This window comes from Sceloporus undulatus, chromosome 9, assembly GCF_019175285.1.
Source record: "Sceloporus undulatus isolate JIND9_A2432 ecotype Alabama chromosome 9, SceUnd_v1.1, whole genome shotgun sequence".
NCBI classification, from domain to species: Eukaryota; Metazoa; Chordata; class Lepidosauria; order Squamata; family Phrynosomatidae; genus Sceloporus; species Sceloporus undulatus.
In genome coordinates, this window is record NC_056530.1 from 19,587,268 (window position 1) to 19,610,970 (window position 23,703).

Here is a 23,703-nt window from a genome sequence, read left to right on the forward strand (position 1 = left end):
GTGCTATAGTCAGAAACAGGTTCCCTATCAATTGCTTCTCACATTCATGGGAGGAGATGTGGAAATGTCACTTTGCTGTGTCCCTATTGATAGGAGAACAGACCCCCATCACTTGCAGTGACTGCTGCCCAGTAAGGCAGGACTGGAGGACCTTTACTGCCCGTATGGACATTATTACACAAGGCTAGAAAGCAAAAGTTAACAGGATAAAGTTACAGTGCTACAGTGCATCAGTGCAATACTACTTTTGTACAATAACTCTATGAGTCTTTTTAAAAATAAAAAGGAGAAAAATGTCTTTCAAACCAATACCCCATTATGAAAAATCCTGTGGAAGAGCTGTAGGACAGATCCAAGAAATCACTACAAACTCCCTCTGAAAGGAATGGCATGAGTTCACACAACCAGCCAAACCTGGCAAAGTCCAAAGAAATATATGTGATAGCTCATGGAATAATCCACAACGGTTGTGAACTTTTGTCTTGGTTCTGATCCTTTAAAAATGTAATTCAGACATTAATGTTTGCTCTCGGCAGGAACAACTTGGCCAATGCCTCCATCCAGTTGATCATCCCCTGGACTGCAGCTTCCATCACCCCAAGTGACCACAGTCATTGGTTTGGGATCATGCAGGTACTAATCCAATACATCCAAAAGGCACCAGGATGAGTAAAATGCATGATGTCTGACTTGTTAATATTGCTAGATATAAATTGTGTCATGAGACTGATGATGTTGTTGGCACTGCCTAGCTATTCATTGTCCCATGAACCTTGGAAGAGAATTGGTGCACCAATTTATTGATAAGTGTTAATTGCATAAACAGCCAGCCACCTGTTCCATAAAGGAGCAGATTTCATTCTGTTCCTTCAAGCAAGGAGTTTACAGCTCCTTATCTGAATTCAAATATAATTGTTTGGAAAGGGCAAAGCCTGCTTTCACTGTATCAATATTGCTAAGACTAAAAGTAAACTTTACATGAGTTAGCAGTTGCAATAAGCCAGTGAATTAGATTCTAGTAATGAGAAGCTTCACCTTGGTGTGTATTGGCTGAATTAGAATCAGAATGATGGGACACTTTGAGTGTTGGACTAGGGCCCGAAACAGACAGCCTTGAAGGGATGGTTTCATGCCTCCCCTTTGGATGCCGGATCAGGGCCACAGCTACCGCATGCCACAGCCCTGATCCGTCTTTTTTCTGGCTCAAAAAGAGGTGGCAAAATGCCATTTCTTTTTGAGCTGGAAAAAGAGTGGCTTTTCCTCCACGGTGCTGGCTTTTAGCACTCCTACAGCATGCAGCATCTAAACGCCACACTGCCAGCATGCTGCAGCGCTGCCCACAGTCTGGTTGAGTAGGTGGCATAATGCTGGCTTGGTGACAGCATCAGGGCATGCATCATATCCCCATGCTCTCCACAAGCTGGCATATTGTGATGGTCTGTTCCAGCTCTTAGACTCCAGGAGACCAGGGTTTGAATTCTTGTTCAGCCATGGGTGACCTTGGGCAAGTGACACTCTCTCAGCTTCAGAGGAAGGCAATGGCGATCTCTCTCTGGATCAGATTGTGCCATGAAAATCACATGATATATTTGCTTTAGGATTGGCTCAAGTCAGAAAAGACATGAAGGCACACAAATTCAACAACTGGCTGAATGCAAAAAGATACAGAGGAATGTGGAAACCAAGGAAATGTCAAAGAAACTGGGCATATGCAGCCTGCAGAAGAGAAATTATAAACATTAGGACATGATAGCACTCTTCAGGTTCCTACATGGTTACACAGAAGAGGCAAAGACATGTAACTCTGTTGTATCAGGGAGCAGAACAAGTTCTAAAGGGCTTCTGCTACAGCACAGGAGATTTAGTTGAATCGGAGGATGAAGCTATCCATGGTTGGGATAATTTAACAACTGAACCAGTCACTAAAGTTTGGAAACATTAACTTTGGGAAATTAAAACTGACCATGGAAGTTGTAGTACAAAAAACACACCTGTTACTAGGTTCTACCAGCTAACCAAGTGGAAGTGAATGGGTTCAAACATAATTGGCCAGCCATTGACTGATGGTTTTGCTTTTCTGTATCAGGGAAGGGATTAGACTATGACTGGCTATAGGATCGCAGAGGAGGACTCCACAATTTTGGTGTGTGGCACCCTCTTTCTTAATCTCTGATCTGGTACTGGGCTGGATTAAATGTCTTACAAGACCCCATATGACTTTCTTTATTGTATCTGTTCATTCTGCCCCCAAATCTTCGATTTTCCATTTCTCATTTTCTTCTTCTAGTAGGCTATTATACTTTCCATTACATGAACATAAGTCATTCATTGAAAGTTTGCATGTGTCTCAGTGGAGAGCTTTGGAAAGGGGAGAGGCCGATTCATTTAGGAAGGACGAACATTGCTCAATTGTTGTTTTTTCATTTGCTTCTGAAGTAATGGATTAGACAGAAGATTTATGAAGGCTTTGTACTTAACTGCATAGCTGGCTCATCTCTGTTCTTCCATTTAAAAATAACAGGAATATGACTGGAGAGAATAAATGAGATAGAGAAACAGAGGCAGAAGTTTAATTTTTAGGCAGAGGTTTTTGCATATTTACTGGAGAATTTTATAATGAATATCTGGCCAATCTGATTGAAGGCCACACAATTGAAATAAATGTACAACATTTTTGTTTATTTTGTGCATGGGAAGGAGTCTAAAATACCTTTTCTATCACCTCTCAATGCACTAGTTGAAGAGAACTATGTGTAATTCCTATTAAATTCATCCCTCTACTGTTAGATCAGCAGATACTTCAGCAAGATATAAGAGAAGAGGGCAGCTTTATGTTGGAGGAATGTCCCGTCCCCAAAGGAGCCATTTTGAAGTCTTAGGTAGCCTCACTGCACTCCGACTGTGTCACTGTCTCAAGAAATAACTCTGGGATGCCAAAAATGCCCAGCTGATCTATACAAGTATGTTTGGTCCCACAACCTTGTCTGACATAAGTCTTGTTCTTGCCACCTGAAAGATAAGAGAGAGAAAAACAACAGTTCATGAAATGCTTGAGGTCAGGAAACCAGGCTAAGGACCATAAACCATAGCTCTGCTGATGGGGATAGTGGCAGCAGGAGGGAAAAGGCTGCAAATGCTGCAGGCATAAAGGATGTGAGACATGGGAGAAATAGGCTGCTTTGTACCAGCAGATTACTTTTGCTGCCTTCCCATCCCACTGCTGCAAGACCTTGGGAAAAGTGCAGCCACTACTGGAGTTCACCAATAACATTCTGATTCTTGTCTCCACTCCCTACATGATAACATTTTTTGGCAATTCCTGACATGGCTGAGATCAGTTCCATGTCCTGTCCCAACACCAGCTCCTAAAGGAACTGGTGCTGGGATCGGAGAGTGGGTCACACAGTTCAGATGATGAAGAAGCAGCTGGTCTCCGCTTGTGGGGCCAGAGAAAACAGCACACCCATGGAGTGCAGCTTCCTTCCCTTCCCTTCAGAGCCATGACCAGCTGTATCTTCATTGTCTGAAGTGCTTTGCACCTGCTCCGCACTCTTAAGTAGCAGCAGTGCTGATCCCTTCTGGGCCTTAAGAGTTAGTAGGGAAAGGTTTTATATGGTGTGCAAAGAGCTAGATACTAGCCTCTGGCACCCTGTCCAAAAACATACACATATATATATGTCACAGAATACTAGCCATTTTGTTGCCTGTCGTGGCACTTCTCTTGCCATTCTTTGGTTCTTGTTTTTAATAGTTTGAACTTTTTCTTATGTTCTTTTTATGCTCTTTAACTAGACTGGTACACTTTAGAGCATAGCACTTATGGGGAAACAAGTGCAGTTATGGGACACATGTTTTGTTTTATTTTTAACCTGGTGCGATTTTTCCCAGCTTATGAATTTCTGGATCTCTACCTGCACACAGTGGGGCATGCCACAAAGGCGCAATGCATGGCATATTGACCTCAACCCCAGAAAAAACCACTTAGAGAGTATCTATGCCACACAGTTTGATCAATTTGGAATCACTATAACTGCATGGCTCTATCCTTTGGAGTGCTGGCATTTTCGAGAAATACCTAGCATTTTCTGCTATAGTTCAGTGGAGCACACCAGAGATTTCTACATTATAAAACTGTGCTGGATAAGACCCAGTTGTAGGATAGTATTTTTGAAATCTGATTTTGTCATCTCTACCTGCTTCGGTGAATCCAGCAAGATAGAAACAGTTGACTTCCCGACCGTGGCAATGAAGTTTATCATCAAGGCTGCACTTGGAGCCCTTTGAATTGTGTCCAGGACACCATCTGTGGTTCGGTTTACCCATTACTGGCACTAGGAACCAAGCAATATAGGAGGGTCAGCAGGAAGTAAATCCTTAGGAAGTCCAGTCAAAACATGTTTGAGACATACAGATTAGGGATGGATGAACTGAAAGCTGCTTGACCTCAACTTGATACAGCATGAGCCTCCTTTGATTTATTGAGATAGTCATAAATGTCGCCATGTAGCCATAGATGTCACATCATTGATTGTGTGGGTATGGAATGGATCATTATGAGAAAAGAAATAAAGTATTAAATGGAGAAGTATAATTGGGGTGAAGACACCTATGACCCTTTCATACTACAGAATTATAGCACTATGATTCCACTTCAGCTGCTATGGCAGCAATGTATGGATTCCTGGGTTTTGTAGTTTAATGAGGCACCACAGCCCTCTGGTTTCAAATTCTAAATAACTCTCCCTAATCCACAGAGGAACCATGATGTAGTGATTAGAGTGTTGGACTAAGACACTGGGAGCCCAGGTTTTGAATCCCCGCTTGGCCTTGGCAATCTTAGGCAAGCCATGCTCTCTCGGCTTCAGAGGAAGGCAAGGGCAAACCCCTCGGAACAAAGTCTGCCAAGAAAACCCAATGATGGTTCACCTAAGGTCTCCATAAATCAGAACTGACTTGAAGGCAGACAATAACAACAAACTACAGAACCCAGGATGTCATCAGATGCAGCTATGACCCCGCAAGTGGATTTATAGTGGTATAATTGCATGGTGTGAAACTGTCTCCCTGCCACAAATGGTCAAATTAATACAGTTAGTAGAGAAAGAGGTGCTAAAAAAGGATATGAAATGGAATGCATACATCTCAAACCTCCCTTGTTGCAGTGATCTGAACAGCAGCATTCCGAATTGCTTCGTATGCGTCCCTCCAGGTCAGTGGTGATGGTGAAGGGACCCAGAGGGCAATACCGCAGCTTGGTACATCCTTTATAGGTAGCCACTTTGACCACTTTGCCTGGATAAATAAGAAAGAGAGAGGCAATGTAGTACAGTGGTTGAAGACAGGCTAAAAATGCAACTCATAACTTGCAAATAAGCATGCTCACTTTCTTCAGTGGCTGAAAAGGGCACTAAGATCTCTGGCACATGGCCATCCACAGTCTAGGAAATAGAAAAATAGAACAACCTCCTTCATTCTGCTCACGAAGCTGAGCCACCTACCTATTCTAGTCTCTGTTGTGAGAGTGAGACAGGCATTTTCGACGTCTCTGCAAGTCTGCAGGGGTCCAGTACAAGAGCGGGTGGCACTTTTGCAGCGTTCGCACTGAAGGCAAAGTCCTGCTGGAGAAAAATAGCAGCTTGACCTCCCCATCTTGAAGCCCTGCAAAGGTTACTCTTGCCATATGAGAGAGGCCATGGAAGGTTTCTGAATGACCCAAATGGTGCAGAGGGAACGCTTACTCCCCTGCAATTGGAAGGATATTTAAATGACCTCGAAAAAAGAAAGGGCTTTGTGTGTTTTGTTGTGTTTTATTTTTAATTGTTGCTGTGTTGCAATAAAGCACTGCCACCAGGAGCTTTTCAAGGGCTAGCATGTGCTACCATGGCATTTACTGGCTTGGAGGAGAGGAGAAGGCAACACTTCACCCCTGACTAGCCTTCTGGATCTCTGGTAAGCCATTGGAGAGTCAGGAAGGTGACCTCAGCTCTCTTCCTCTGGCTACAAACTACAGAGGATCCCATAAGATGGAACTACAGCACTTAAAGTGGTGTCAAACTGCATTGTTTCCACAGTGCAGATGCATTCTTTAATGCCTTAGAAATCCTTTGAAAATGCTTTGAAAGTTAACTTTTATAAGTAAATACAAATTCACTACATGAAAGAGATGATGTCGGTGCTACTTTTGTAACATGGCTTGCCTTCTCCTTACCTCAAAAAGAAAATCACCCATTCGTTCCAGACTCTGCACAATGCACAAGGATAGCTGGTGATGCAACAGCTCCATGGCTTTAAAAGCAGCCCACTCACCTGTAGCTAACAGGGCTGGAAGGAGGAAGATAGAAATGGTCTGGGGATGTATCTTCATTGCGATGAGAAATACACCGGAGTGGGTTCAGTGTGTGTGTATGTGTGTTGTACAGATTTCAATCCAGTATGGTTTACAGCTTGGAAGTTAGAGTACCAGCATATTGTGTGTGCAAGAGACAGAGAGAGAGAGAGAGTGACAATAGCTCCTGGATGCATCCGGTACTATGTGTGCCTTTCTTGGACTCAAGATAGAACCACAATGACATCTCCTTCCAAGAAATGTAAAACAGCCAAGTGAGGAGGGTGTAGCTCAGTGGTAGAACACATGCTTCTCATGGAAAAGGTGCCCGCCTGGATCAATACCTGGCATCTCCAAGTAAAGCAAGGAAAGGTTTGGGTCACTCATCTGCTTCAGATTCTGGTCCTGCCTTCTTTAAGATCTGGCTCAGACTACAGCTGGATTGTACTACTCACAATATTATAAGACAACCTCATGAGTGGATATGTCTGATTGAAAGACTTTCCAGTTCAGAATGATTTCTAGTTTTAGGAACAGGAAAAAGCAGCCCAGGACTGATGGATATGGAACTATTAGTTCCTGAGTATATCCGGCTCAGGTGGCATTCATTATTGGCAAACATGTGGGCTTGCCATGAGTTTACCAACCATGATGACATCTCCAGTGAAGTGTGAATGTGTACCTTACACCTCTTTAACAAGGTAGCTCTTTCACTATGCCTGCCAGACAAACAAACTAGAACGTGGCTCTTCTTTCAACTTCTTTCTTTCAACTGTTGTGATCGCACTGAAAGGAAAGCTTGCTTTTTCCACAACTGGACCATGCAGCTCATAGTATTGTGTCAAATACCAGCAATTAATGATCTGAGAAAACTGGAAATTTAAAAGATTAATATTTCTTGTTTTCCCCCTTCAGTGTCCTGTACAGATACTTCGCTTGAGATCCCACATTGAAATTGCCTAGCAGAAATCTTAGTATAGGTAGTTGCACATTTATTGCACTCTGCAATTCTTGTGTGGAATGCATGGTTAAAAGGGAGGTAGGAAGGGAATGCAACGGCATACGCAGTGCCAGTAGTACAATTGTGAAGATATGTACTAAGGGCTAATAGACAAACAGGTATAATTCCATTTTCATTGAGAAGTGTGATTGCAGCAAGAACTGGGCTTCTGCACTAAAGCCCAAAGTAGCATTTGTAATTGTATGCACCAACTATTAGTTCCTATTGAGTTTACAATCCATCATATTTGGTATGCCAGTCACCTCTGGCTAATACAAGGTTGGTTTTTCTAAGAATATTATCACTTGGTGTGTATAGACTGACTTCTGGAAGCTGGGATTTGAAAATACAAACCTGTATAAATTTAGGTTGTTGACGAAATATGAAAATTGTGACATTTCTAGAGCGCAAAGAACTATATTGGCAATGAATTCTAAAATGAAAATTGATTGCAGTCAGTGAAAGAGGAACACTGAAGGAAATAATAATACACTTTGCAGATTCAAATCTTTTTTCCCCTTTACACAATTTTATTCAATGTGGGGTTTTTTAATGAATTATCCCATCTTACATATCAGTGAAAATTGCATGCTTTAAAAAAAATCATGTTGGATGCTGGAGTCGAACACAAATGAGATGCTTCCACAGACCCTGAGTGTCATTTCATCACAAGGTGGAAGCGGGTCATTTTCTGAGGGACTAGTTACTTGCCAATTTTGGTTAACATTTTGGGAGCAGGAGTGCACTGAGGACTCTTCAACATTTCCATATACAACCCAGGAACCCCAAAAATCCGTGGCTCATTCATACAGGCATGCTTGGTCCCACAGCCACGAATAGCATGATTGTAGATCTTTCCCTCTGCAAGAATGGAAAGGGACAAAATGACAGCCCATTAGGAAAGCCTGTGGAACTGTGCCCAAAAATTAATTCCTTCTCTTTATAAAGGCTAGGTTTACACATAGCAGAAAACATACTGTAGTGAGCTGGACCTTTGTGCCAGGCAGATGGGTTTTGCAGTCCTGGGTAGCATCATGGCCACACATTAACAGCTGTCCAGTGGCATGAAAAAGTTAACTTATACTAATGAACTCGTTTGAATCCTTTTTGCATTTGATTGCATAGTTCTTATAGCTTTGGGAATGGAGGAGGTGGGTTATGCTTGTGCAGTTTAATTTTCTTTGTTGGCTTCTGAACTATGTATAAAACCATTGGGAATCCATCTTCCATTGGTCCTACCATGGAGGAGATACAGCCAAGCAGAAGGGCTCCTTGTATATCCAGCAATGGGGAATTTGCATCATTTACCATCAATACAGCTTATGCTATAACAGTAATGAGCGTCAGTGACTAGCACTGAACAAACCATTAGAGAAGTCTGGAATGACACCCAGTTCTGGAATCAGTCACCTCCATTGCAAGCCACACAAGAAAATATGCTTTACAAAAATGAAACACATGCAAAAATCAGGTTAGTGATTCCATGACACACTGACATTAACAGATGTCCAATGGCATGAAAGAGTTAATTTATACTAGTGAACTCATTTGAATGTGTTTTGCATTCACTTTGTATTTTGAGGCTGGGAAAAAGTTATAACAGCTGAACACAGACTGGGAGATTACAATCTGCAGCAGCATTAAGAGGGATTTTACTTAGGACTGGAGTGTGGCTTTGGCACGGCTTCTGGCCTCTTGGGACTCATGCATCATTTAAACAGCATACCTCCAAAGTGATCCGAAGCAGCTTTATTTTGGCCTGTCTGTACGGGCCCCTAAACTCTTATATCTTTGAACTAGTTCAACAAGCCATTCCTATTCTGCAAAGTGGAGATAGGCCTAGTATCAGTAAAAGCGAGGAACAGAGAAGACTTGCCTTCTGAGTCATAGCTTTTACTGAATCTATGCCTGTCTCCACTTTGCAGAATAGGAATGGCTTGTTGAACTACTTCAAAGATATCCTTTCTGTTAGGTATATGACTTGCATCTTACCATGTTTCACAGACACATCATAGTAGACACAATAGTCTTCCCATCCATTGCAGCTTAGTATCTCTGTGGGTACACATCTGGGATCCTCTGAGAAGCATCCAGGGCACTTCAGTCCATTTGGTATGACCCCTAGTTTAGGCACTGGGAAGAAGATAGCAAACACCGGTAGTATTAAGAACACCTTCCCTCCTCTTTGGCTAGATCAGTTTTACAATCCTAAATGCAGGATGATATTGCTCCTCTTTTGACTTCTTCAAGAATTTGTCCAGTCTTCTTCCCATTATGGACCAATTCTCCAAATCTGTTCTGATGCCACCAATCTCTTCTCTGCTACTGGTTTTACTCTGTCTGTCTTATTCTGGTTTATATATCATTTTCTCATATGTTTCTTTCATTATTATAGAATCATGGAATCCTAGTGATATCTTTTTTTTAGATATCATTTTCCATTTTATATAAAGGGCACCATTTTATTATGCCCTTGTATTTAATGAGACTTGAGCATCCACAAGGAACCCTGGAACTAAAACCCAGTGGATACCAAGGACCCACTATAGTTAGATGCTTGACAGCTGGAAATGGTTAGTTTCAGAGAGATACAGCTGAGAAAATTTGGGTTGAGGGGACTGGATGCGACACTGTTACTACATCTTGTAGCTACATCTCCCGATACAAGTTCACAACCAATATAACATAAATTCAATCATTTTACTGCACTTCAGCCATTAAAATGAAACCTGCAGCCCAAAATCTGAAACTGTGATCTCATGAGATCTCAAACGCTTGAAAGAACTGCTGAAATCAAGCCAACGTCTGGATCAATTAATGTCAAGGGACAATGTTCCACCGCCAGGGAGCCATTGACATTACATAGCTATAGCTCTATGATTCCATTGTAACTACCATGGATCCATCTTGTGGAGTCTTGTGATCTATATTTTGGTGAAGCATAAGAGGAGCTCTCTGGATGAGAATTATAAATATTCCTTCTTAAACTGTCAATCCCAGGATTCAATAAGGACAGAACAAGGGTAGTTGAAGTGGAATCGCAGCACTACAATTTGGTAGTGTTTATGAGACCCTGCCTGAACTGTCCTTTGGACTAGGAGATGATGGAGAATCTTTAAAAGTGTTGGACGAAGAGCTTACGTGTCACTGTTCCAGTGTTGCAAAGAGGTGTCCGGCAGCACTTGGCAGCTTTCCGTTTGCGCTGAGAAGGAAAGGTGAAGCTCATGGGAGATGGAAGACAATACTTCAGTGCAGTACAGCCCTTATACGTTGCCAACCATTTGTCATTTCCTGACAGTTTATCATGTGAGAGAGGAAAAATACAGTATTATCCTTTGGCTGGAGGAAATGGTTTAACTAGATAAGTTTCAATCTGGATTAAGGCACAGAGACATCTTAGGTGACCTTGGGGACAACCTATACTGTACTGGGAACTAGACATCGGGAGTGTGTTTCTGTTGTTTATGCTGGAAATACCATCAACCATGGTGTTTCATACCATCGGTCATGGGGCTCTTCCGGCCCCTTAGCTGAGATAGGACTTAGAGTCACCGTTTTATCGTGGGTCTATTCCTTCTTGGAGGGACAAACTGAGATTATAGTGCTGGGGGAACCTATTTTAAATTCAAATACAGTTGTTCATCCCAGCTAGAGTCAAGTCACTCATTCAATGGAACAAACATACAGGTTGAATTATCAGGTGGATCTAATGGGTTGATTCTATGTAGGACCAACTATTGGATTTCAGCCTATATATATCATATATCATATGTATATGGGGGGGGACACAATGCCACCAGCAGAAAAAGAAAAGCAAATTACAAAGGGAAAACTTTGATCAAAACAAGTCTCATTCTAAAGATGGCAACCCACCAATGGTTGTCTCCATGGTAAGGATGAGGCAGGCATTTTCAGATTTCCGGCAGACATGTGGTGTGCCAGTGCATGAATCAGTGCTGCTGCTGCAGTATTCACACTGCAAGCAAACCCCTGGTGAAAGAAAACAGCATGAAAATCAGAGGCAATTCAGGCTACCAGTTAATGGAACATTGGGTTGGCTTTCAGTGGTTTCTCTAATGCCAATATGCCAAAATGTATTGCTTTAATAAAGGGGAAGATTTTCGTTTTGGGCAATCTAAAGATTGGTTTAGTCAAGCCAGTCTATACATTGATAGCAAAATTGTAGTTCTGCTTGAATTTTTATCACTGAAAGGAGAAAAGAAAGCCATAGAATATGTCCAGCAATGTATTATGGATTTAGATTTTCCTGAATTGCTGGCTGAACTCGGTATGCAAGGAATATTTCCTACTTAGTTAAGACTGGATGTTAAGCGTGCCTATACAATGGGCAATTGTTTCAAATTAGGGTACAGTTCAGGTGACTCTGTCACAGTTTTCCTTAGCAAGATTTGTTCAAAGAGAGTTTGCCATTGCCTCCCTCTAAGACTTACTCAAGATTACCTAGTGAATGTCCATGTTTGAGCAAGGATATGATGATCCCTGGTCTCCTGGCATCCTAGTTCAGCCTTCAAACCATTACACCATGCTGGCTTACAGATATTTCAAAACAGTTATTATATCACCTCTGAGCCTTCTTTTATTGAGCCAGACATATCCATCTTCCTAAGCCTTTTCTTATAGAGTATTCCAGGCAATGCCATTATTTATGATGCATTACTTTCAAACTCTGGCCTTTGGGCCGATGCAATATTGGAACCCTTATTATTATTATTATTATTATTATTATTATTATTATTATTATTATGTGCAGGGACATTTGAATATGGAAAGATCACTGCAGGGGAATGTTCATTTTCTCATTCAGTATAGAGAAAAGTACCATAATAATTTATGTCATTAAGAAGCCAAGCCCTTCCTCCAGTCCATCTGCCTTGGTCCAGGCCTTGGAGGTGGAGAAGATCTGCTGGACCTGATCCTATTCCCCACCATCACTCCCTTCTCCTTTTTAGATTGTAAGCCTGAGGGCAGGGAACTGTATGTACAGCACTATGTAAATTTACAGCACTTCATAAATAAAGGATAATAATAATAATAATAATAATAATAATAATAGTAATAATGTCCCCACATTTGAGGATGAAATAGTTGTTTTTCTTCTCTACTAGGCGCACATATGTATATATGCCTATATACTCACAACTGTCTTTACTAGAGAACTGGAAAAGGACAGGATTGGATCTCTTTCTCCTCCTACCATGAGATGTAAAGAAGAAAGAATAAGAAACCAAGCAAACAAGAAAAACACTCAAGGATTACAAAAAGATCAGTAAGCATGAGTGCATGCATATTCTTAGCCCCAAACATATAACATTAATTGCAAAACCACACAAAATGGTAGTCTTATCATTTTTTTTTCTCATCCTCTTCTGTCATAATATCCATGCTGTGATCATCTGCTGCTCTGTATTTTCGTACCCTTGCTTTCTTGGCTGCCATTAATGGGAGCAAGGGTTAAGAGATATACCATATTATATGGTATGCATTATGCTCCATGGGTTCATAATCAAATGATGACCCAAATCAGCTGGAAAATCCTTGAGCAAGAAAGCTCTTGTTCTGTAAATGCAGGTCTCCTTCTGGTGATGTGGTCCTAATGGAGCAAAACCTTATGGACTTACCTGTGGCAAACAGGATGGAGAAGATGTAGAAGCTAAGAAACATCTGAAAGGTCTTCCGAATACACAAGAAGGAAAGAGGTGGACAATGGAGCTTCTGGTGGCACTTGCTGAAGGGATGATGGGTTTAGTGTAGCTGGTTGGATTTATAGTTTCAGGCCTGGAAAGGTGGGGCCGGAAAGAAGAATAGGGGCGCATTGAACAGTTCCTGGTCCATTAGTCTCCAAAGAGGATAAATCACAGAGTTAAATCAACACCTGTTTCAGGCTTAGTGACCATTACGACATGTTCAGACAAATAAATGAACCTACAGGTCCCTCTTGGACTAAGGCCAATATTTTGGTTATGAACAGAGTAGACTTTGAATGGATGGATGGTTCAAGTATTTGCTATATCTAGAGGACAAAAAGAGGAGAGTAGGGTGCTAGGGGACAAAAAAAGTAGGGTAGAGGTAGGAGTAGGAGTAGGAGTAAGGTGCTATGTCTGCCATGCAAGAAATAGCAGTGAGTAAAATATACAGTCAGGAAAATACACATTTATCTCAGAGTAAAACCTGAATTCAGTGGAGCTTCTTTGTAATATGTATAGTATCATACTAGTGATATATAGCAAATTCGTAAGTTACTCCATCCTTGATGAGGGGATCTCAGCATGTTGAGACATCATATCAACAATGGTCAGCTACCATAAATAAATGAGGAGAGGAGAGCATCTCCTCCACTAATTTGGGAGATACTGGCTGAGATCCTACATTGTACTTGTGTTATGTAAATCTACGCTCACATGGTTAACATGATGGTTGCACTACATCACTCTGCTGATGAATACCAACATTGTGTAACCATGTATCTGGCAACATTCCTGCTCATTGTCCCACTGTGCAATTCACAGTGTCTATTTCTGCAATTCCAATGAATGAAGTGTTACATCAAAGGCACTGATGCACTGTCCAAGAATATGAAACTGCGTGGCTGAAATCCTGTTGGTTAATGCCAGTTAGAGGAGGCCTAAACAAACAGTTGTTGAATGGTGAGTTAGACTATAGGTAAAGTCAATTGATTCAATGGCTCTATTCTAGTTGGTACTAACCATGGAATTTAGGTCCATGAGAAAAAAGTTACACTTCTGAAACTTCTCTTGACCCAAGTACTTCCATTGCACAATGGCCAATGGACTGCTGCATCACACTATTTATGATGTTTAGTTTCTGCTCCACTAGATGCCTAGTATAAGGACGCTTACCCATGTTTGTGACACCAACAGGATTGTCACTTGAGTATTGCATAACTGTTCTCTGACTTGCCATAGGGCAGCTCCAGCTGGGAACAATGTGTCCCCAAGAACACAAGGAACTCATGTAGTGGTGCATTTTATGGCAGGACTTTGGAGTGAGAAGCCAAGATCTCACACATCAAAATGAGCAGGAGAGACTGGAGCTGCATTAGCTTTGGTATGCCATATTTTCGAGTAAGTAAAATAATGCAAATTCCCACCTAAGTATGCTTTCCCTCCTTTGCATGTTACTCTCTGAAGAACATGAGTCCTCCCCATTAAGTCCAAAATTTACCTACAGCCAAAGGATGCCTTCCACTGTTCCCAGTTAGGCTAGGAGATTCTTGTTTAGTTTTCTGCTGTATCACCTTTTCAGCTGCTTTTAAAATGTCCCGGTTTCTCTCTCCACCTCCTACTTTGACCTTTGTGCTCACCTTACTTAAATGGCTGTAAACTGAGTTCAAAGAGCAAAAGCAGTTTTCACTCAGTTAACTCAGAGGAGAGGAAAGGGTGCAATCTTGCCCTTCCCAGTAGGTTAAGACAAAAACAAACTGCAACAACCTCTCCTAGCTTCAATGATTCATTAATAACTTTTGCCTTCTTGACTACACTCTGACATTACATGGGCCCCCTGTGAAATAGTGGAGAGTATACTTAAGGGTCTTTTGTTACCATACAATTATAGCAGCATGAATCCACATTGACTGCCATGGCTGGATTTTATATAATCCTTGGGAGATTGCAGTTTAGAGGAGGATATTTAGAATATTTGGTCAGAGAGCTCTGCCTCCCCGAATTATACATCTGAGTACCCCATTGGATGCAACCATAGCAATTAAAGTGGAAGCACAGTGCTATAACTATGGGCCTGAACAGACAGAATAAAGCTACTTCGGGTCACTTTGGAGATATGGTATTTAAATGACACATGCATCAAAAGAGGCCAAAAGCTGCACCAAAGCTGCACTCCAGTCTTTAGGACTGGAGCATGGCTTTGGTGAGGCTTCTGGCCTCTTAGGACGCATGCAGCATTTAAACAGTATATCTCCAAAGTGACCCGAAGCAGCTTTATTTTGGCCTGTCTGTACAGGCCCTAAGTAATGTGAAGGGACCATAAAGGCCAGAAACAACAGGCCAAAATAAAGCTGCTTCAAGACCTTTTGGATGTATGCTGTTTAAATGCTGCATGCGTCCAGTTTTCTTGAGTGTCAACAAGAAAAAGGGAACATTCAATGATATGGAGACATCCCCAAAATATTAAAGAACGAAGGCCTTTTTATGTAACATGATTTATTCATTCACAAAGAAAAGTGATCAAATTATCTTCTCTTGTAAATCAGTGGAATGAAAATTACTTAATAAGAACGATGTCTGGAAATAATACATCTACATTATTATTTTTTAACCTCTTGAGAAATTCTTCAGCAGATGTTTGATTATTCCAAAGCCATCTGAGGAACTAGCTGCTTGTTCAAGTCACGCAAGTTTTTGGAGCTTAGGGCTGAAATACACTGGGCACTTTTCCAAACTTCTACAAACAGTCCAGGTATTCCACCAATGTGTGGCTTGTTCATACAGGCAAGCTTGGTCCCACAGCCACGCTTAGCAAACATGTATATTTGGTCACCTACAACAGATGAGAGGAGGAAATCAGCTTTTGTTATTAATTCCATCAAAACATAGAATCGTAGAGTTGGAAGGGACCACAAGGGTCATCTAGTTGGACCCTCTGCCATGCAGGAATACACAACTAAAGCACCCCTGAAAGAAGGTCATCCAATTTAAAAAGATGGAGAGTCTACTATTTAAGATGGCCCGTTCTTCTGTCAAACAGCTTTTACACAGTTAAAAGAAAACAAAACTCTTTTCTTGTCATTTGAATCCATTGCTTCTTGTCCTAGTCCTTAGAGCAGCAGAAAACAAACTTCCTCCATCTTCTAAATGGCATCGATTCAGCTATTTAAAAATGAACACCATGTCACCTCTCAGTTTCCACTTCTGCAAGCTAAACATGCCCAGCTTCCTAAGTTTGTTCCTCATAAGGCTTGATCCAATCTTAGGATCATTCTGGTCACCTTTCTCTGAACATGTTCCATCTTGTCAATATTTCTTTTCAGTTGTGGTGCCCAGAAGAGGACATGGTATTCCCGGTGAGGTCTGATCAAAGCAGAATAAGGTGGGCTTACTACTTCTCTTGATCTGAACATTAAATAGCCCAGAACTGATGCAGCTTAGAATTATGCTGGCTTTTTGGGCTGCTGCATCACGCTATTTCTTCATGTTCAGTTTATGGTCCACCAGACACCTAGATTCTTTCCATGTGTATTACTTTCAAGCTAGGTGTCACCCATCCTATATTTATGCATTTCAATATTTATTCATTATATTTTATTCATAGAATCATAGAGTTGGAAGAGACCGCAAGGGCCATCCATTCCAACCCCTGCCATGCAGGAAATCCAAATCAAAGCATCCCCAATGACAGGTGACCATCCAGACTCTGTTTAAAGACCTCCAAGGAGGGAGACTGCACTACACTCCAAGGAAGGAGTGTGTTCCTCTGTCGGACAGCTCTTACTGTCAGGAAGTTCTTCCTAATGTTGAGGTGGAAGCTCTTTTACTGTAGTTTGCATCCATTGTTCCAGGTCCTAGTCTCTGGAGCAGCAGAAAACAAGCTTGCTCCCTCCTCAATATCTCTTCAAATATTTAAACAGGGCTATCATATCACCTCTTAACCTTCTCTTCTCCAGGCTGCCTTTGTATCCCACTCCTCTTGTAATGAGCTAAAAGCAACGGGCATGGATTTTGTCCTCCCCATTTGATCTTCCCCACAAATGTGTGGCAGGTAAGCCTGAGAATGGAAAATCTGAGGTTACCCACTGAGTTTCTAAGACCTGGATCTGCCACATCTCAGTGCAATACTGAGAACACCAAAGCACAACCTGTAAATTGTCTCATCATCATCTATCCTCCCTATGGATCGAAGTCGGAAACAATAACAGACAACGCTTCTGACTGACTAATGCTCAGGCCCCCAGAGGACCTGAGTGTACAGGATGCAATATATAAAGAGTAACACAGCTATGGCATCTTTGGGTAATGGTAGGATGATGACAGACCTTCTGCTGATCTCACGAAAATTATACCTTATTCCTGGCAGAGATATTCTGCTTCAGTCAGTGCGCCATAAAAAGTTTCCTGGTGGTTTTACTGACACAGAAAAGAAAGGGAGAACCTCTCTCTCTTGCCACTTTCTCTTCACCTTTCACAACTCATTTCTTACCCTGTTCCACAGTGATATCATAGTAGACACATTTGTTCTCCTCGCCGTGGCATTTTATTGTCTCCGTGGGTTTGCATTTAGCATGTGTTGAGAAGCATCCAGGACAGAGTAGTCCATTTGGCTTGGTCTGCATTGGTGGCACTGAGAACAAACACATTTACTGTTAAGAACAATCTCCTGCACATCTCCTCTTTCCAAGATGAAATATGCAATTCAAAACAGAAGTTGGCAAACGCCTTCATACCCGCTAGCAATCTTGATTTGGCAGGGACAGTCCTACTTAAACCTCTCTCATCCTGCTTTTTTAATTTGTTCTTTTCTCCACCTCTTTTCCTCCTTTGTCCTCAGTTTACTTCCATTGCGGCAAACTGAGTTCAAAGTGCCAAAGGAATTTGCACCCAGTTAAGTCAGTGGAGGAAAGGTAGGCAGAAAATTCAGACAAAAGCCTCTCCTAACTTTTGTGTTCTTATCAGTAACATTTGCTCTCTTGACAACACTCTGAGGTTGTTTGACCACACATGTCCAGTTTTCATCCACGAAATATTGGGGAGTATGGACTCTCCAATTGTGTTTCTACTAATTCATGCAATGTCCTTGCAATCTTTCTTCAAGACCTTCTCACACTAGAGATTTTCTTTCTTAAAAGGGTGTCGAGAATATTGGAAAGGCCCCTTTTTGGGCCAAAAGACAAATAGTATATGGGTACTCTTTCTTACCTGAATGGGGAATGTAAATGCACTTGAAAATCAAGAAACAATAATGCCAAAGAGGGGGAGAAGAGAATTTTAACTGCATGTTTCCAGTGGAGGTGGGTGGCTTTTAGGTAATGTAGGCAATGTACCTAACTTTAATATAAAACATCTGTCCAAGGCATGGAGTTATATCCCCAAAATAGCTTCGGTCCCATGGATATTGCCTTCAAAGTTTATATTAAAACACATTGTGCTGGCCACAATGTTAAAACACAGACTAGGTCTGCTGTCCCACTGTTATGGTGACTATCAGCTGCTACTGCATGCCCCAGAACTGAAATTATACCTGCAATTTTTTCTGGTCATTGACTTAAATAAACAAATTCATCCATCCATACAACCATTTAAGGTTCAAAATCATCTAGCTGCACTACTGCATTCAGTCAACCCAGCATTCTGTGCCTTTTAGTCATTGCAGGAATCATTCCCTGGAAAGCGGTCCCTTGCTGGAAGCCATTTTCATCAATATCAGCTCCCCTTAAGAAAAGGGGAATAGAGGCTTAAAAAGCTTGGGCACTCACATTTGACAGCCCCCCTGTTGCAGAGATCCTTGTTGCAACACTTAGCAGCTCTCCGTTTGCGCTGAGAAGGAAAAGTGAAGCTCATGGAAGGTGCAAAACAGTAGATTTTCTTGGTGCAACCTTTGTACGTGGCCACCCATCTTTCGTTCCCTGGGGTTTTTCATAGAAGAAAACAGCAACACCAGCAGCATACATGCATTTGTTATTTATAATATGAATATCAACCAGGATCCTGTTTGGTAACATTGGTGGGTGCAACCTGGCATATGCTTTCAATTAAATTATTTAAATTGCCAGGATGTTCAAATGAACATGCATCCATTACTTTTAGTGTCACCAAATTTTTTGCAGCTGCATGTATCTTTTGACAGCACAAGCCATTATCTTCCCGGATCTGGAAGAGTACTCGGTTTTATTCCTCGTCTTCATTCCACAGCATTAAAACACATCCATATTTTTAAAAAAGTCAGTTACTAAAACAGCTCACTGTTAAAAGCCCTTATAGTTAGTTCCCCTAAAAGCCTGTTACAACAGAGAAGTTGGGGCAAGACAGCAAGAAGGAAGCAATTCCAGTCTTCCTCCTGAGGAGTTCCAAAACTTGGGAGCAGCTACAGAGAAGGCCCTAGTGGGAACTCTCCCACTTTCCCCAACCACTGCCACCAAATGTGTGGACTTCCAGAACTTCCCTTCTTGCTATCATCTATGGAGGCTTCTTCTTATCCCCACCTCTGCCACCAATGTGAGGACTAGTTTCTGTCCTCAGAGGACCTAAGTGTATGGGGAGGATTATATAGAAGGAGGTGATCCCATAGGTTACCTGGAACCAAACCAAGTAGGGCTTTAAAGGTAATAACCAATATTTTATCCTTTGCCTGGAAACTAACTGGCAGCCAGAGGAGTGATTTTAATATTGGTGTGATATGCTCACTCCCAAATGTACCAGTGATCAATCTGCATGCTGCATTTCAAACTAATTGAAGTTTCTGAACTTGGTACAAAGGTAGCCCAATGTAGACCGCATTGCAAAAGTCCAGCCTTGAGGTTACCAGTGCATACACTCCTATCATTAAGTCTTCCAGATCTAGGAAGGGCTGCAGCTGGCGTATGAGCTGATCTCAACAGACCCTCACCTTAGAACATCTGCTACAAATGGCACACATATGTGTGCTTTATTTTCATATATTTGATAAGCCCTCTCCCCTGTTCTCCCCAGATGTGCCTGTGAAGATGACAGGAGCACCAAGAGAAGTACCCCCCAACCAACCAACTTTGGATCTTACAACTTGGGCAGGTGCCTCTGGGAAGAGATGGTCTGTCAGATAGTCTAAATCTAAGACATACCTACCGACAACGTATTCCGTAGTGACGGTGAGGCAATTCTTTGAAGACTTCTGGCAAATAGATGGTGCCCCCGTACATGAGGCATTGCGGCTGCTGCAACGTTCACACTGAAGGCAAAAGTCTAGAAGGGAGAAACAACCAAATAATAATATGTGGCCAGTTACAGCATCTTTATTCTTCAATTCACAACAAGCAGGCAAGTGTGGAGGAGCATCTGGCTACATCCCTATAGCTAAATGGAAAATGATGACATCAGTGCTGAGATTCTCAGCATTGCAGGGAGGATTTTGCATAGATCTATAGCGATGTCCAGATGTCTCTGTGATTCTCCCCGCTCACAGAAAAGCATAGGATGGCAGTGCAGAGCAGCTTCAAAGGCTTATTGGGTAAGAAGGATATGTGGCTCAGTGTAGCATACATTCATTTGTGGATATTTATGCTACATTGAGGAAGTGTTGGATTGAGACTCTGCTTTGCAGAGAAGCTACATGTAGCTCACCAGGGGAGGTACTGGAATGAAAATCCATGTCAGCACCACCACCTTCCACCCCTTAAATAGGAGAACAGCAATACAGCTAGTGAAAAAGACCCTCCTGATCAGGATTCCAGCTGGAAAGACACTGGCAAGTCAAAAGTAGACAATACGGGAAGTTTTGACTGGTGGCTTCTAGGTCAATGGGGAAATGAATGCCTTCTAAATTTTAATCTACAGATTAAAAGTGACAGATTCTACCCTCAAAATACATTCAACACCATGGGTAACTCCTATGAAATTTGAAATGAAACCTAGAGTGGATGCATTGCTTTGTTGAGATAAGAACAACCCATCAGCACTGACTAACTGGCCAAATAGCCACTGGTATAAGTTTTCTTCTTCTTTCTAGGTCTGCAACATAGTGGGAAACATTCTAGTGATATGTGTCTGCTTTGGCTCTCGCCAGCCCTTTTGGGGGTTGAACCAATGAAATTTGGCCTCATAGACTTACCTGTAGCAAGCAGAAGGAAGAAGTAGACCAGAGATGTCAGCATGATCTTGAGAATATATAAGAAAGAGAAAAGAAAAATGGAGCTTAGGTAGCAGCTGCATGAGAAGTGCTCAATGTTGCCCAGGCTGATAGTGCCTGGTGGTCCCCATGACAGTGGAATGGCAAAGCTTTAAAAGAACTGTCCGAGGGGCTGAATGAATGCCTTAAAATAAGTCCAGGACCTTGTATAGCTTCTGGATTCTATCTCCTTGGCTGGACTGGATAAAAGGGTGAGGGGAGAGCAGAAAAAAGGGGGTGCATGGAATGGTTCCTGATTGAAATGGAAGGATCCATACTTGTCCTGGCACTGCTAACCATAATGTTATGGTCACAGATAAGTGAACATTGCATTTTAAAGCTTCTACAGCTTCAAAAATGGATAGGGTAACATATGGCAATGTCAAAGATTGGGTGGTCCAGTTATTCACTGCATTAGACTTTAGACATAGTGAGGCAATGCAAGCAAGTGACAGATGCAGAGAGGTCCTTACGGCAAAAGGGAGGACAATAAAGGACTCATCACCACACTACAATCTCAGCTGTTTCCACAGATTAACATGGAAATCACTCCTCCCAACCCATGGTCACACAATATATATATACCCCACTCACTTCCATGCCAGCATTCTCTTTAGATGCCAGCCACAGATGCTGGCAAAATGTCAAGAACAAATTCTTCTAGAACATGGCCAAATAACCCCCTCCCAAATCCACAAAACATTATGGATGCCGACCATGAAAGCCTTCAACTTCATATGTTCCTTCACACATTGTTTCGGTTGTTGAAGAAGCACTGGGATGTGCATTCAAAATTTTCATTGGCCAGAATTACATTTTAAAGACCTAAGTCCTTTCTGTTTGGGCAGATCTCTGTTAACAGCAGAAAGGACTAAAGCTACATCTACTCTATAGAAATAATACAGTTTGACCCCACATTAACTACCAGGGCTCCATCCTACAAAATCTGGGGATTTGTAGCTTTGTGAAACACCAGCACTCTGTGTCAGAGAAGGCTAAAAACCTTCTAAAACTAATACAGCACTTAAAATGGTGTCAAACTGCATTATTTCTACAGTGCAGATGAATCCCTTAAGGCTTTAAAAAGTCTCTTGAAATGCTCTGAAATGTAACTTTTAAAAGTAATTAAAAATTAACTGCATGAAAGAGAAAACACTACAACACTTTTGATATATAATTTGGCTACATTCTCTCTTTTTAAAAAGGTTATCTTTTAATTTTAATCTTGTGTTTTCAATTTCTGTTTCAAATGTAATTATTTTCTTCACTGTACGCATTTATATTGCTTTGGTTTAAGCTGGCTTGTGTCCCATTTGTGGGAGAAAGGTATGATAAATCAAATCAATAATGACAGAGATCGATCAATAGATAGATAGACGATAGATTGATTTGAAATTCCAAATAAGAGTTTTCTTTCTCATCAGCAATAATTTTGTTACTTCGCACTGAGTTCAGTGTGATTTGCGTCCTACTCAATGTGTTGTAGAACTTACCTGGGAGTGAGTCCAACGGAACTCAGTGAAACTTACTTTTGAGTAACCACAAAGGAGTAGCAGTTCAGCATGCTGGCTGCTTTCCCAACATGAGTTCTTTCCCACTCAGGGATTACATCAGCATTGCATAGCATCACTCAGACACTGTTAAAAGACTGGGTACCATTTGTGCTTCCAGCAAAACATCTAATGCTCACATTTCAGTGTTGCTTCCATAATTACGTACATTAATGATGTACTCAATAGGAGGAACAAGGATCATTGCTGGAGCTGCTATAGCTTTCCAGAACATGTCCGCTAAAGTTACCCCGGTAACAACGGACTGGAAATACTCACTACTTGCTGCCATGATTGTGACATCACTTGTCTGTTCTTCCAGCTTCAATCATGATTCTCTCTACAGCTGTCAATCATGATTCTCTCTCTATCTGGCCAATAAGGTGCTGTGGAAGGGACAGATCATTCTTGTGGCAGTCTGGACTGGTCAGTAGTAGACATCTTTTGAAAGACATGCTTTCAATAAAGGAACTTGTGTGGCCCATTCCTCTCATATGTACCTCTAGCTAGAACCTGAAGTCCTAAAGAAGATAATGCACATATTGGTAGCATCAAACCTAGACTTTTGCAATGCACTGTACATTGGACTGCCTTTGTACCAAGTTTGGAAACTTTAGGGCCTGAACAGACAGGCCAAAATAAATCTGCTTCGGATCACTTTGGAGGTATTCTGTTTAAATGATGCATGCATCCTAAGAGTCCAGAAGCGGCACCAAAGCTGTGCTCCAGTCCTTTGTGTGTGTGTGTGTATATACACACACATATTTAAATGCCTATCTCAGCTTCTAGTTATCTCTGGTCAAATGGCACTCCATGAAAGGGGCATCATCATGGCTTCTTTTAAGGGAACGGGTTGGTGCTGCAGAGTGCGGTTGCTGAGGCACCAACCAGGGGCAAAGATGGGCGGCTTTTAGCCATCCGTCTGTTGAGCCGCTAAGCTAATTGCCGCCAACAAGCTGGTAACTCATTTTAGCACCCGC

General features: G+C 41.7%; 3 protein-coding genes across 3 annotated transcripts; all 3 read right to left on the reverse strand.

Moving 5' to 3' along the window:
* Positions 1–2,875: 2,875 nt before the first annotated feature.
* LOC121915530 (phospholipase A2 inhibitor and Ly6/PLAUR domain-containing protein-like) lies at positions 2,876–6,364 on the reverse strand. The gene is made up of 5 exons (XM_042439852.1): positions 6,307–6,364; positions 5,499–5,615; positions 5,140–5,292; positions 4,194–4,331; positions 2,876–3,009 (listed from the first exon to the last, which is right to left on the reverse strand). Exons 1-5 carry the CDS (start codon positions 6,362–6,364, stop codon positions 2,876–2,878), a joined length of 600 nt encoding a protein of 199 aa, XP_042295786.1.
* A 1,664-nt stretch (positions 6,365–8,028) lies between these two features.
* LOC121915531 (phospholipase A2 inhibitor and Ly6/PLAUR domain-containing protein-like) lies at positions 8,029–13,007 on the reverse strand. The gene is made up of 5 exons (XM_042439853.1): positions 12,965–13,007; positions 11,199–11,315; positions 10,467–10,616; positions 9,318–9,458; positions 8,029–8,186 (listed from the first exon to the last, which is right to left on the reverse strand). Exons 1-5 carry the CDS (start codon positions 13,005–13,007, stop codon positions 8,029–8,031), a joined length of 609 nt encoding a protein of 202 aa, XP_042295787.1.
* A 2,644-nt stretch (positions 13,008–15,651) lies between these two features.
* On the reverse strand, positions 15,652–22,958 carry LOC121915532 (phospholipase A2 inhibitor and Ly6/PLAUR domain-containing protein-like). Its single transcript, XM_042439854.1, has 7 exons — positions 22,893–22,958; positions 21,117–21,162; positions 20,630–20,680; positions 20,135–20,251; positions 18,790–18,939; positions 17,517–17,657; positions 15,652–15,860 (listed from the first exon to the last, which is right to left on the reverse strand). The coding sequence occupies exons 1-7, from the start codon at positions 22,956–22,958 to the stop codon at positions 15,670–15,672; spliced, it is 762 nt and encodes a 253-aa protein (XP_042295788.1). The 3' UTR covers positions 15,652–15,669.
* Positions 22,959–23,703: the final 745 nt, after the last annotated feature.